We start from the raw sequence: 14,464 nt of genomic DNA, 5'->3' as shown, positions 1-14,464 counted from the left end.
GGACAGCTTACTCTGCTCCACTACGTCTGGGGATAACAGGGCAGGACCAATGGCTCAGCAGTTAATAGCACTTATTGCTCTTGTGGAGGACCTGGGTTTAGTTCTCAGCACCCATAAGTAGGCTCATAACTGTCTGGAACGCTCTGCTGCTCTCTTCTGGCCTCTGCACACACATGGTACACAGACACACATGCAGGCCAAACACCCATGCACATCAAATAAAAACGAGTCTTTTTAAAAGTGGGGAAAACCGTATCTTCTTCAGTGACTGGCACTGCACAGACTGTCCCATAGCTACCACCCACTGCGGAAGACACCGTTCTCCACATTTTATAGAGACAACTGAGGCGTAGAGGTTAAAATAACTTGTTTAAATAACTGTTTAATACAGTCTTCCTTGATTTGTCCTAGACCCAGATGTGGGAGACCGGCACAAAGCCTGCAAGGGTAATGGCCAGATGCAGTGGAATTCAGGATACAGTCTTACAAACTTTAAAATCACGGAGCATTTTTGTTAAAAGTATTCCTTTTGAAGACTGGCTGCAAGGTCTTTGGAAGATCCTAGAATATGTAAAAGGCCACGTGTATTTTCTCACTGCTCTTCTCTGCAGTAGTGTTGGCCCCTGGGGTTCACAGGCAAGGGAAGAATCCCTCATATCAGGAACAGTGGATATTACGGGCTCCCACTTCTCTTCCCTGCATGGCTCCTTAGCCTGTAATATAGTCTGCAGAAATCAGTACAGGGTGGGACTGGTCCTCAGATAACCACGATGCCCTAAGCCTTATGCAGCTGTGGTCAGCTGGAACTGCAGACTGTGACTCTTTGAAAGTCCTCAAGTTCAAGGTCAGGTGCCAACAGAAATATATCACAGTGCTTTTGTGCACATTAACTGACCAAGTTACAACGTCCCTCCCTTAGGGTCCCAAGAAGGAGCATGACAGCCCTAGAAACCAAACTCAGTTTCTCCTCGAGGGCCCAAGTCAAGTTTTATTGTCAGCATTTATTTTAGTCTTGTTAATTCCAAATACTTATTGACCTCTTTTAAAATAAGATTTAAGGCAGAGATAGAAGATACATGTCCCAGAGCCACAGGCTAGGCCAGCATGATCTCTCGGTTCTCTGAGGAGACCCCTCCCCAGGCCATAGGGCCTGTTGCTGTAGCCCTGGTGAGCCCAGGGAGAGAGAGCAGGAGGGCTCATGGGTCAACGTGAGAATGAATGAAAAGAAAAAGCTTGGGAGAGATGGCAGGATGCTTGTGACTGGCTGCAGGTGACCCTGCTAGCCCTTCCTCCATGTAGGGCCACTCCCTGAGGGCTTTTACACCACCAGTTCTGCAGACAGGCTCATGGTCCTCTTCACCAGGTCAGGCAGGGGCTCAGATGGCAGCTAACCCAGATGTCTGAACCACTGTCCTCAGAATGTCCACCGGGACCTCACCCTGAGGCTCCCCGAGACCTGAGGCCGGCTGTGCAAAATCATGCTTGGGAAGGGCTGGGAGAGGAACCTGTGTGCCTGTTCCCTAGGTCTTCAGCCCAACCAGTCAATGTCATCGTCATCATCATCATCTCCAAAAAGGGGTGTTGGGGGCGGACGTCCCTTCATGCTCTGACAAAACAGGAAAGAGAGGTCAGTCCTCACACATCCCCGCCCAGGGGCTCCTGCCTATGAGGGGAAGTGGTCCAACAGCTGTCCTGCCTCTGGCTGGAAAGGAGATGAACCGGAAGGACAGGCTTTGTGGCCAGAGAACTGATCCAGATAAAGCTGAGACAAGCAGGCACGGAGGGAAGTCATCTTTCAACAGAGACAAAAGACCAAAGTTGCTTGGCTGATTTTGTAATTTATTTGTGAAACACGTATTGATAGGGCAGATACGTCAACTTAGAAATTTCATGTGGAAAAAAGAAGGTTCGTTAAGGAGAGATGGGAAAAGAGAAGAAACGGAAGCCAAGCAGCCTGGGACAGGAGAAAAGAGGTTCGGAGAAGTACAATCACATTAGAAAGCCAGCTGTGGCCTGAGGTGGCCAGAGAAACTCAGAAAGATGTGGATGCAGAGGCATGTCCAAACTCTCAAGTGGAGAATCCCAAGAGATAAAGAAAGCTCACAAAGGCAGGTCCCATGCTCTCTTTAATGGGAGTGTGGACTAAAGGGATAAAGGGTCCTAGGACCCTAAGAGTCCCAGCCAAAGGATACTGTGTTACAGGTGGTACTGTTGGAGGTGCTGGAAACCTTTTGCGATGGGCCCAGTAAGAGGTCTGGTGACTAGAGGCTGCCCTCAAAGGGGCAGTGGAACTCTGGCCCTCCTTTTCACTCTTTCACCTCCTAATATTAAGAGAATGCTTTTCCTCTATACATGTCTTTACCATAGGCCTAAAAGCAGTGGAGTGAACCCACCGTGGACTAAAACCTTTGAAACTTTGAGCCAAAATATCCAGTCTGTCTTTATACACTTCCTGTATCCAGCGTTTGTGCAGTAACAATGCTGACTAACACAAGGAGCCGGGTAGGAGGTTCTCCTGCTCTTTTCATGATTTAAGCTTCTAGCCTTTCGTCTGCTTTGGTCAGGTGACAGCAAGGCTTGAGGCTCCAGACAAGCATAACACATAACTATATTAGTAGAAGGCTAACTGAGAATGTGAAGTATTTTTCTGAATACCGAAGAAACAGATTATTAACTTGATAGAACTGGCAGTAATACCAATTAATATATTGCTCATCTTCTTTCCTCCTTCATTTTCTACGCAGAATTTGTAGTTAGTGTTCTCAAATGCAAACTGAACTCTCAGGAAGGCAGGCTAATGGGAGGAATACGGTACCTTCTCTGAAGGCAGGCAGGCAGGCAGGCAAGAGGGCCGGGCTCTGCTTCACCTGAGTTGGGTTCCAGATGTCACTGCCTTCTGGCAAAAAGCAAAACTCACTCCAAATGAACGGTACAGAAGGGCAACAGGCTTTGCCCATGTTCAACCTCCTAGTTCTGTCCTAGACTGAATCTAACACTCCTCTGTCTCCTCCACACACACTTTATAACAGTGAAATTCCCATTACAGAGTCAAAATGGTCACATGTCAGATGCCCAAGCCAGGGCTCCAATCCTGGCTCTGTCAGCAGCTTCCTTTGTGGCTGGCTCTCCTGTCCTCTCACTTGACTACACTGTCAACAATGAGCCCTGGGTGTGAGCTGAGAAAACAAGCAGCAGGGTGGAAGTGGGCTAGGGGAGCAGAAGTTCTCAGAAACAAGTGACCCAAGAGAAGCCTGGGCTCAGTCCTAATCTACCATCAGCCTCCTGTGAATGAATGATCCTTCTAACCTTTCTTTGTCTAGGAAGGAGGAGCGCCAACAAGCTGACCTTCAGAATCCTTCCCACCTTCCCTTACTGCAAACAGGACTGATTCCCCAGGGGACAGAGATTATGGCACCCTTTTAAGAGTACAGTGGCAGCTGGCCATCCCCACTCTGCTTACAGAGCTGCCCACTCTGGACCCCAAGCTCACTCCCACAAGGTCCTGTACACAGAGTCCAGGAAGTAGGCCACCAACAGACTCCTTTTCTCTTCTCCGAGCCTGCAGGGAAGAGCCCCCAGATGGTGCCATGAGGACTCAGCAGAGCCTGAGATTTCCTTACCACCTCGTCTTCATCCTCTTCCTCAGGCTGGACTTTGGGCCTTGGAACTTTCAGAGTTGCCCCTTTAAACAGCTCGTCCTCTTCATCCCCAGAGAGACTAAAGGAGAATCAAGCCACAGATATGTTGCTGTTTCTGCCTGGGTCACAGTGCCCACCAACTACAAGGGTCACGGGTCCTGAAGTGAGACCCACTCACCCAATTCAAATCTCTCTTCCTACACTGTGCATCCATCCCTCCAAAGACCACACCCTGTATAATCCCCTCCACAGTCCTACAATACATTGGTCCCTCCAGTCTATACCCTGTGTTAGCCCCTCCAGTCTAAACCTTGTGTCAACACCCCTCCACGGTCTATACCCTGAGTTAACACCCCTCCACGGTCTATACCCTGAGTTAACTCCCCTCCACAGTCTATACCCTGTGTTAACATCCCTCCACAGTCTATACCCTGTATCAGCCCCTCCTCCAGTCTATAATACTCTGTATTATCCCCTCCAGTTTACATCCTGTGCCAGCCCTCTTCCGGTCTACAGCCAGCACAATCTCTAAAGCTAATAAATCAGACTCCACTACTCTTCTACTCAAATCCTTCCACTGGTTCCTCGTTGTACTTGCATACAATTCAAGCCTTCACAGTGACATAGATGATCGCATATCTTGGCCCCTTCTTTGTGTTCCAACTTCAGCTTTACCCGACTTGTCCCCTACTAGACCCTCTTAGTTCCTATGGAGTGTCCATCCACCAGAGCACCTCTGTGTGTGCTCCTCTGTCTGCAAAGACTTCCTGCTGTCAGTCTGGATGACTCAGGACTCCTCGGATCACAGTTGAAATGCTACCTTCTCAGCAGCATTCCCTAACCACCTATTCTAACAGAATTTTCCTGCCTGATTCTCAGTACCAGCGCAGATTCTTTTGGTTAGCATGTACTTCACTGTTATAATATGTAAGTATGTATTTTTCTTCCCCACTAGACCGTAAGCTCCTCAGACTCAGAAACTATGCCGGCCTTGCCCACCACACTATCATGGGGCCTGCCACAGAGCCCTGTATGTAGAGCTGTTGATGAAGAAATGAATAAGTACAACAGCCAGTGTCATATGTCAACCCTGGAAAAGACAGATCACCTCACAAGCAGCCATCTTGTGCCTGCTCAGAGTACACACCTGCAGTTCTGGGAGTCCTGGTTGTGTCTGAGGGATGCTCCTGAAGCTGCAGAAGCAAGCTCTGTATCCAACAATGCCTCAGGGGGACCAGAGCTACTGACATCCTCAACTTCTCTGAGCTCAGGAGGCTGAGGTTCTCCTGGGCTTTCAGGGTCTAAGGCTGGTGGCTCCCCCTTCTCAGGGTCTGGGGTCAGTGACAATCTCCTGGAGTTTCCTTGCAGTGGGCCATCTGGGGCTACTTCCCTGACATGTTCTTCTCCCAATGGGTTGTCGGGCTGCACTGCTCTCTGGTCATCAGCAAGTGCCTCCTCACACTCAGAATCCACAGTTACAGGGCCTGGAGGTTTAGGTGGGATTGAAGTCGGGGGCCCCAGGACTCTGTGGGATGGGATGCCAGCGGGCTCAGGTGGGAGGGAGCTGTCTTTCATCTCTGAGGATGTCTCTGCTTCTGAGGACTCCTCTTTCCTTGTCTGTGTACCATTCTGTGGCATGGGGATATCCTGTGGAGGCAGTGGGGTGGTCTCCCCTGCTACCTGTTCTGACAGCACCTTGGGAGCCTCCTGCATCTCCCCACTTGGGGGTGCTGGAGACAGCTCAGGAGTGGCGGGACCTGGCTTCTCCAAGGAAGGTCTCGAAGGCTTCTCTTCTTCCTCCTCACTGCTATACTCCCCTTGCTCTTCCTCCTGCTGGTTCAACAGCTGCAGAGTCACCATCTGTTCAAAAGCCAAGGAGGAGATGAGCACTGAAAGAGAGACAGTGTGCACCGAGAGGTCTTCTGTCCCCAGAGGCACAGCTGCCACCTAATTCAAATGACCGTGCTTCTCCCTGTCGGAAGAGGCTGGCCACATCCATCCAGGCATATGTCATTTCAGAGATCCTCATCACTGATGGATGGTCTTGAGTAACTTTTTAAGTATGAGTGCTTAGACAGTAATTAAACAAAATGCCCATTTCAATGAACCAACTGGCAGCGTTCTAGCTGTACCTTGATTGTATGCATGATGGTCCTGAGGATGGTCCTGCCATCATAAGATTCCTCCAGCTCAAACTCTCCCCTCAAAGACTGGAACACCTGGTTCATGATCTTCTTGACCTGTGCCAAGATCAAAAAGGCATGCTACCAAAGTCAAGTCATTAAGTGATGCATTACAATTACAGAGCTGGAACTCTACAGAGGGACACAGATAGTCATGAATGTCTGGTGACTGCCACCGTGGAGAGGACAGTTTTAAAGGAGAATTTCCTGCCAAGGGCACTCAAGTGATAGTAAGTGTACAAGACTGCCCAAAGATCATTTGCTGATATGATGTAACTCCAACCATGAGTACCACAGCCAGCCGTGTGGCCTTGACCACAGGGATTAGTGGATGCTGGATGCTGGGTGCAGCACGATCCTCCAACTCTTCTCTATGATTTAGGGATACTTTCCATAGCCGTCAAAGGTTCAGAGGAATAGAGTCTCTTTGGGTTTGCTACCAGAGTGGTAGATTCTAAAGAATTAGTTTTTATGTCAGACAAGTGATGAATCAATAAAGCTGGAAAAACACTGTCAGCATGACACATGGGCCATGTTTTCTAAATACTTGATAAGCACATTCACTGCCTTGATAGGATAGGTTTTGCTGCTTCTTTGAATGTCAGCTCACCTTCTCTGAGGGGTCAGCAGCAGCTCTGACTGCAGGTGCCTGGGACTTATTCTTCTCTAGTTGCTGGAGGTGCTCATTCTGTGCGGTGAGGGCTGTGACCTGCGCCTGGAGAGCAGTGCACTGCAAAGTGAACAGACATGGGCTGTGGCCTTGGAACCTGCATGACTGTGACGGTCAGGAAACACACGAGAACCATTCTGGGAACAAGTCCTGACTTCAGCAAGGTCTGCTGGGCCCAGTCTTGGTCCTCACCCCAGACCAGCTGATGCAGGTCACTCTACTTCCTCAACAATCAACTCACAGCTTCCTTCCCATCAAGGATATTTGACTTGCTCCCAGTGAGGTCAAGAATATAATGAAAACAAGGGGGTATGAGTAAGGATAGTCACTTACATACAAATACTCAGCAACCTATTCACCTCCAAGACTGCCTCCAAGGCTTCCGAGTCAAGGGGTTTTAACTGGATAATGCAAGGAATTGCCCTTCGGACAAGGGACTGTCATAACATGTCCCTAAGTCACCTTCCAGCTCTCTCTAAAGTATCCCTCCATACCCCACGCTCTACCTGTCTACCTTACCACAGTTACCTGTCCTTGGCTCTGCTCAAAGGTCACCTCCTTTGGGACTCCCTCCCAGCAACTTTAGGCACTTCCTCTTCTAGGCTTCCTCAGACCACTTACCTCAGTTTCTTTTCTGTGCTATGTGACTATTGAGGGCAGAGTCTTGGCATGCCCTTTCTTTAACACAGAGACTGGAGCCAAACTAATGCTCAGTAAATATCTGCTTAGGGAATTAAGGGTCGGTCGAACAGTGGAAACAAGTCCTGGAACACTGCTGTTTTATCTTTTTCCAGGTTCCTGACCTGCCACCCTGTGTAAGCAAGTGAAGGATAACTAACTGCAAGTTCCACAAGCCTGGCTGTGTTTGCTAGCTGTTAATACCGCCTAAACTCACAGGCTGGACAGGACTCCCACAGCCTGGAGGCCTTGTGTTTCGGAGCTGACTCAGGGAAAGAAAGAACTACCTCATCCTGAAGGCGGGACAGCTTCTGCTGCTGGGCATCCCTCTGCGCGCAAACCTCCCGGTACTGCTGCAGGTGCTCATCCTTCGCAGAGGCCAAGAGATGCTCACACTTCGCTTCCCACTGGCTCTGCAGCTCGGCCTGTGCAAGAGACAGCTGCCAAAAGAAAAAACAGCTGTGTGTGTGGGGAGGGGTGTGAGTTGGGGGTGGGGTTCACATTACAACAGAAGAAGACCATTCTCCATAGAATTTAAAGGCCCTTGCCCATGTAGCTAGAAATCAGCTGTTGAAAAGATCTTAATGACTTTGAAAGTATCCTGTGATTCCTTCTTGGTCTCTATGTGAGTGGTGTATGCACGTGTATGTGTATGTATGTTCACACTCAAGTCCACACACAGAGACCGGAGGAGGATATCAGGTGCCCATCACTCTCCGTGACATTCCCTTGAGACAGGGTCTCTCACTGAACCTGGAGCTTGGCTGGCAGCCTGCAAGCCCCAGGGATCCTCCTGTCTCCACTGTGCACATGCAGTAATACCCAACATTTTACTGGGTATAGGAGATTCAAACTCAGGTCCTCATGCTTGCACAGTGTCAGTCCAAAGTAGCCCCCCAAAATGGCAGTGCTGGTGTCAAAGTCCTTAACAGGGCTCTGTCTGGGTACACAGAAACTCGCCTTTAGGCTTTCTTTTTAGGGATTCTGTTTATTAGGAACCTCCCCTAATCTACCACCAAAGGTCAACTACCCCAAAGGCCATCTAGTCCACATCGATCCAAACAGTCTGTATGAGCTCAAAGACCTCCACCCTGCTGGCTACCATATACAATTAGCTTGCTTTTCCACCATTTTGCTTCTCCCGCCTCTACCTCCCAGAGATAGTCTTGTGATTTGAGCCCCAATAAATCTTTCTTTTTAGCCATGGAGTAGTCCAGTTCAGGGGTTTCCCTGGACCCTCCTTACACACAGTACACACTCCTACCTACTCAGTCATACCCCAGTCCCAAAGTAAGTATAGCTTTTAAACACTCCGAGAGGGTGGCCCTGGCTGTCAGGATTTCCATTACCCTCCCAGGTGTGTATAAGCCATAAGAAACATCTTCCTAGGGAAGTGGAAGCTACATGTTCTCACTGTGTCCTTCACAACTCCCTTCTATTTCCAAGTGCCCGTTACCTGCTCTGCAGTCGCTTGGTCTGTGGACACTCGAGCCTTTTTCAAGAGCTGCCGAAGTCTGTCCAGTTCCTCCTGGTGTGACTTGCGAATCTCATCCATCTCCTCCTCTGCCTGGCAGCGCTCTTGAGCCGATTTCTTTTTCCTCTCTGAGAGGTTCTTAGGAACAAGAGAACCATCCTCAGCACTAGCTGAATAGTGTGGACGGGGTGGTGGTCAATGACCTCAGTGGGTCATTTCTAGGAATGGTTCCTTGTTGTGGGACATTTGTACACTGTGTGAAGATGTATTGCTATGATTGGTATAATAAAAAGCTAAATGGCAAACAGCTAGGCAGGAGGTATAGGCAGGACTGCTGGGCAGAAGAAAGGAGAGGTCGCCAGCCAGACACAGAAGAAACAGGATGGGTAGTACAAAGATGAGAAAACAAGCCTCATGGAAGAATGTAGATTAAAATATACGGGCTAATTTAAGTTACAAGAACTAGTTAGGAACAAGCCTAAGCTAAGGCCAAGCATTTATAATTAATAATAAGTCTTGGTGTCATTATTTGCAGGCTGGCGGTCCTGATGGGAAAGTACTACTACAAATGGCACCCAACATGGGGCATGTAAATCCACATAGGGCCTGAAAAAGCTGGGAAAAAAATTCCAAGTAGACTCAATGCTTGCTGCATATGGAGCACAGCTCTTTTAAGAGACCCTGCTGTGTAGCTGAGTGTTTGAATAGCTGGCACTGGGTACAAACTCTAGCTGCAGTCGGACACAAACTCCAGAGCTGGGACAGGTAAATGTGGCCCTGGGCCAGTACCCACTGACATGAGGCTAGGCTCTCACAGAACCGAGGGGGCATGGAGCCATTCACTAGCACCACTTGGCAGCAGTAGCCTAGCAGTGTAAGGTTTGGCTCACCTTGTCAGAAAACTCTGCAGATGCACAGAAAGCCAGGTCCAGACACACACAAAACAAACCTCTAAAAAGGTACAGTATTCTTAAAAGGGTGCTTAGGTACTGAAGACAAAAAAGAAAATGGGTATAGATAGTCATAGAAAAAAATAATTTAAAAATAATAAAGTCTTTAAAGAGAGAGTAAAGTAATATAAAATAATAAGCCACATAAGGATGAAAACACAGGGAGTTTGGACCTTATACCAGATCGTTATACCATTTTCCTTGTTACTAAATTTAGAAAAGAAACTTACAAAAGAATTGTAAAGTATATAAGTTTGAGATACATAAAAGCTTAAGTTTGGGGGCTGGAGAGATGGCTCAGAGGTTAAGAGCACCGACCGCTCTTCCAGAGGTCCTGAGTTCAATTCCCAGCACCCACATGGTAGCTCACAACCATCTGTAATGAGATCTGGCACCCTCTTCTGTATACATAATAAATAAATAAATCTTTAAAAAAAAAAAAAAAGCTTAAGTTTGTTATCTAAACAAAAGTTTTGAGATTTAAAAAGATATTTTGAGGATGGTAATGCACGTTATGATAGAAAATGATTTAGATATAAAACTTTAGATTCCTCAAGATAGGATAGATATTTTCTCTGAATATGCCAAATACAGATGGACTAAACATTGTGAATGTAATTTTTACCTGATAATTGTTCTTATTGTTTTTGTTTTACAATGTTAAAGTTAAAACATTTCCTTTTAATTTAGACAAAAAGGAGAAATATTGTGGGGTATTTATAGACTGTGTGAAGATATATTGCTGTAATTGGTGTAATAAAAAGCTAGGCAGGAGAGTATAGGCAGGACTTCAGAGCAGAGAGAGAACTTTGGGGAGAAGAAAGATGGGGTTGTCAACCAGAAGAAGAAGAAGGATGAACAGTGCGAATATAAAGTAATAAGCCTCGTGGAAGAACGTAGATTAAAAAAAAATATTGGTTAATTTAAGTTATAAGACCTACTTAGGAAAAAGCCTAAGCTATGGCCCAACTTTTAGAATTAAAATGAGTCGGCATGTCATTATTTGCAGACTGGCAGTCCCGACAAAAAAGCACTACTACAGTTCCTTTTTAAGCACCTCCTTTTATATTTTGTATCCCTGCTACTGGGTGAGATAAGTTATGACAAGGAAAAGACAAGCAACTGATCTGCTGCTGTTCTCTTAAGAGCTGGAGACAGCATAACTTTTATGTAGATACAAAAGGGCAGATACTCACATCGGGCTGGCTGGTGAGAAAATAAATGGACATAGTCTCTTTGGATGGTAATCTTTCAAAATGCTTTTTAAAATACATCCAGAAATGCTACAAATTGTAAATCTGTAAATTCTAGTCAAAGATTATAAGGTCAGTCACAGTGATAGTGTCTGCAACAAGGAGAAACTGAAAACAGCCCAAGATCAGAAGGAAGTGCTTTAAAAAGCACAACAGAATGAAAGAGGGCCTGGGAAGATGGCTCAGAGGGCAAGCCACTTGCCATCCGAGTGTGAGGACCTGAGCTCAGGCCCTCAGAACCCATATAAAAGCAGACTTGGTCTCAGCACTCCTATGGCAAGAGGGGAAGTGGAAACAGGAGCATCTTCGGAAGCTCGTGGGCCAGCTAGGGAACAACAGACTATCTCAAACAAGACCGAAGGTAAGCACTGCCACCTAAGGTTGTCCTCTGACTTTCATACACGTGTGCATGCTTCTGCTCTCATGATCTCTTCCTGCCTACTTTCACTGTGCGCACACACACACACACACACACACACACACACACACACACACACACACTTTTTTTTTTCTTTGAGACAGGGTTTCTCTGTGTAACTTTGGAGCCTTTCCTGGAATTCACTCTGTAGCCCAGGCTGGCCTCGAACTCACAGAGATCAGCCTGCCTCTGCCTCTCAAGTGCTGGGATTAAAGGCGTGTGCCACCACCACCTGGCAACATACACACACTTTAAAGTGATAAAATCATAGAAGATAAAGTCGTCTTATGTGTTTACACACAAATTCTGTGTAAACACAGATCAGGATTGGCCTTCTCTAAAAAGGTACTAGTCAAGAATAGCTTTACTAAAGGCTCACTGAAATCTCATTAACAGTTCTTCTTTTCATGTTAGACATTCTAGTACAAAGAAAAAGATAGCAATGCTCCTGCTTTGTCCAAGCCCTGGGTGATTACCCTGATATTAAAATTTTAATCATTAAAATTTAAAATAATATCTAACACAAAAATAGCAAGCTAGGGGAAGTGGGTTGAAAAGACAGCTCAGCAGTCTTTAAGAAAGCTTCCAAAGGACCTGATTTTGGGTCCCAGGCCCCATGTTGGATGGTTATAATCACTTGTAACTCCAGCTCCAAGGGATCTGACACCCTCTTTTGCTTTCCTGAGGCACCCAAACACAAAATAATAATAACAATGAGGGTTTGTTGGTGGTGGTGGTTTTTTTGGAGACAGTTTCACTATGTATACTTAGCTGACCTAGAGCTTATTATGTAGACCAGGCCGGCCTTGAACTCACACAGAATGTTGTGGAATAATCTTTTTCTATACTATGAATATGTATTACTTTCAATGGTTAATAAAAAGCTGACAGGCCAGTAGCTGGTCAGAAAGTTAGGTAGGAAAGCCAACCTGAGAATGCTGGGAAAGAGAAGGGCGGAATCAGGAGATACCTGCCAGCCACAAAGGAAGCAAGCCATGTAGAAAATGAGGTAACAAGCTACAAACCACATGGCAAAGCATAGATAAGAAACATGGGTTATGGCGCACGCCTTTAATCCCAGCACTCGGGAGGCAGAGCCAGGCGGATCTCTGTGAGTTCGAGGCCAGCCTGGTCTCCAAAGCGAGTTCCAGGAAAGGCGCAAAGCTACACAGAGAAACCCTGTCTCGAAAAACCCAAAAAAAAAAAAAAAAGAAAAGAAAAGAAATATGGGTTAATTTAAATTAAGAGCTAGTTAATAATAAGCCTGAGCCATTGGCCAAACATTTATAATTAATATAAGTGATTAACTGGAAGTGAGTGTGGGACAGGGCAGGACAGAGAAGAGCCTGTCAGACAGATCCACCAGTCTCTGACTCCTGAGTGGTGGGATTAAAGACATGTACTATTACATCTAGATGTTTTGTTTGTTTATTGTTGTTGTTGTTTTGGGACAGGGTCTCACTGGCCTTGACTGCTCTAGAATTCACTAGACCAAAATTGGCCTCAAATTCACAGAGATCTACCTGCCTCTGCCTGCTTCTAGAGTCCTGTGTCCTCGTGCCTGGTAAATCTTCAAAAAATGAGAATAAAATTTAAAAAGTATCAAGATGGAAAAATATTAGTAATGTTTATGGCTGACAAAGGATTAACACTCAATATTCTAATAGAAAAGAGGATGCAGGACTCCAAAAGAGAATTCACAGGAAAAATAGAAATAGGTATGAAATATATGAAAGCTTTATTACTAATAAAAACACATAGCTGCTAGACATGGTGGCACAGACCTTTAATCCCAGCACTTAGGAGGCAGGGACAGCAGTTGGAGGCTAGCCTGGTCTACATGGCTCCAGGACAGCCAGGACTATATAGAAAGTCCCTGTCTAAAAAACAAAAACAAACAAACAAACAAAAAGCTATTCAGTCTGTGGAGGTCCACAGCAGATTGAAATGAGAAACTAGAAACATACATATCTACTGGTCCAGCATAGGACAGCAGCTGCACAGTGGACTAACAGGAGACTACTGTGCATAGTGAGTATAGTGTCCTCAAAACTCTTTTAAAAGCATTCACTAGGAGCCCAGTATTGTTTAGAAAAACATACTATCAGTACGTGTTTATATAAGGGGATATGCAATATTTTATGCATACAGAGAGTAACCTATGTTCATGTGTTGTTTATAGTTGTTATTTATAACCCATACAATGAGAGAAGGAATTAAAAACAACTTTTTAATTTTATACTTTTCTGTATTGTTTGCACTTTCCCTAATACATTCATACTATAAAAAATGTAAGGGATTCTGGTCAGGGTTAGGAGATACAGGCATGCTGCATCTTAAGGCTTTGATGCAGGTGCTAAGCCAAGCCAACACCCAACGAGTCCAAAGCACCCTGTGAGTGCACAAGGACCTGAGCATCAAGCGCTGGAGTGGGGTGGCATGAGCTGCCTGCAGTACGCACTGCTGAATAAGGAGGGACTGTACTGGCCTACTCGGGCTGTGGGGGCACAGATGCCCGGGTCACCACTGCTAGCACCAGTAACCTCTGGGCCAAGTACAATCAGAATGGGAACCACGCGTTTAATGAAGACAATCTCAAATTTATCCTCATGGACTTATACGGAGGGCCATATAGCCATTACCAGGTGGCCAACCTTCTGCTATGTATGAATGCCAAGGAGACTGTAGGCTTCGGAGTGCTCAAGGCCCAGACCCAGGCAATTGCTGGAGGGCCTGGAGGAACCCTCACTCAAGTAGCAGCATCATAATAGAGGGATGGAAGCTGGATCAGAAAGGGATGGTGGTTGGGAGGAGCAGAGCTCTGGAAACACCTTATGGACTGAGCACAGGAAGGTGGGACTTTCACTTTTTTTCTGAATAAATTTCAACTCTTAAAAAAAAAAATGAAAAAGAAAATGGTGTATTAATCAGCTATGCCTGGCCACTTGGCTCCAAGAGGAACTTGGCTTTTGGAATTCACCTTTTCCAGGGACTCCTTCTCAGCTCGGAGGTCAGTCAGTTCTTCCTCCAGGGATGTCACCTTGAGCTCCAGCTGTCTCCGGCTCTGCTTTTCACTTTTGAATCTGGACTGTGTTTGCTCAGAGGCTTCTCGGAGCTCTAGGACAGAGGAGCAGGGAGACATGACTGTAGAACCAGAGATGCAATGGGCACTGTGGCATCTCCAGAAGCTCTTTCAAAGT

At 46.3% G+C, this 14,464-nt stretch overlaps 1 protein-coding gene across 6 annotated transcripts in view; it reads right to left on the bottom strand.

Annotated features, from left to right (window-relative positions):
• Positions 1–350: 350 nt before the first annotated feature.
• The window catches only part of Fkbp15 (FKBP prolyl isomerase family member 15), a 57,405-nt gene continuing 43,291 nt past the window's right edge, over positions 351–14,464 (bottom strand). For 4 of the 6 annotated variants that reach the window (XM_052716987.1, XM_052716984.1, XM_052716983.1 and 1 more), the window contains 7 exons: positions 14,245–14,381; positions 8,626–8,781; positions 7,457–7,609; positions 6,432–6,551; positions 5,771–5,878; positions 4,786–5,498; positions 1,823–3,717 (listed from right to left, as the gene is read on the bottom strand). In XM_052716987.1, the coding sequence (XP_052572947.1) occupies positions 3,420–3,717; positions 4,786–5,498; positions 5,771–5,878; positions 6,432–6,551; positions 7,457–7,609; positions 8,626–8,781; positions 14,245–14,381 (1,685 nt within the window). In that variant the 3' untranslated portion in view covers positions 1,823–3,419. Of the gene's footprint in view, positions 1,607–1,822; positions 3,718–4,785; positions 5,499–5,770; positions 5,879–6,431; positions 6,552–7,456; positions 7,610–8,625; positions 8,782–14,244; positions 14,382–14,464 lie in introns of those variants that run through there. The other 2 variants (XM_052716990.1, XM_052716985.1) reach the window with 1 other exon arrangement.

This window comes from Peromyscus californicus, unplaced genomic scaffold, assembly GCF_007827085.1.
Source record: "Peromyscus californicus insignis strain IS unplaced genomic scaffold, ASM782708v3 Scaffold_5__1_contigs__length_169319896, whole genome shotgun sequence".
Taxonomy (NCBI): domain Eukaryota; kingdom Metazoa; phylum Chordata; class Mammalia; order Rodentia; family Cricetidae; genus Peromyscus; species Peromyscus californicus.
This window is presented reverse-complemented; position numbering and strand designations above follow the sequence as displayed.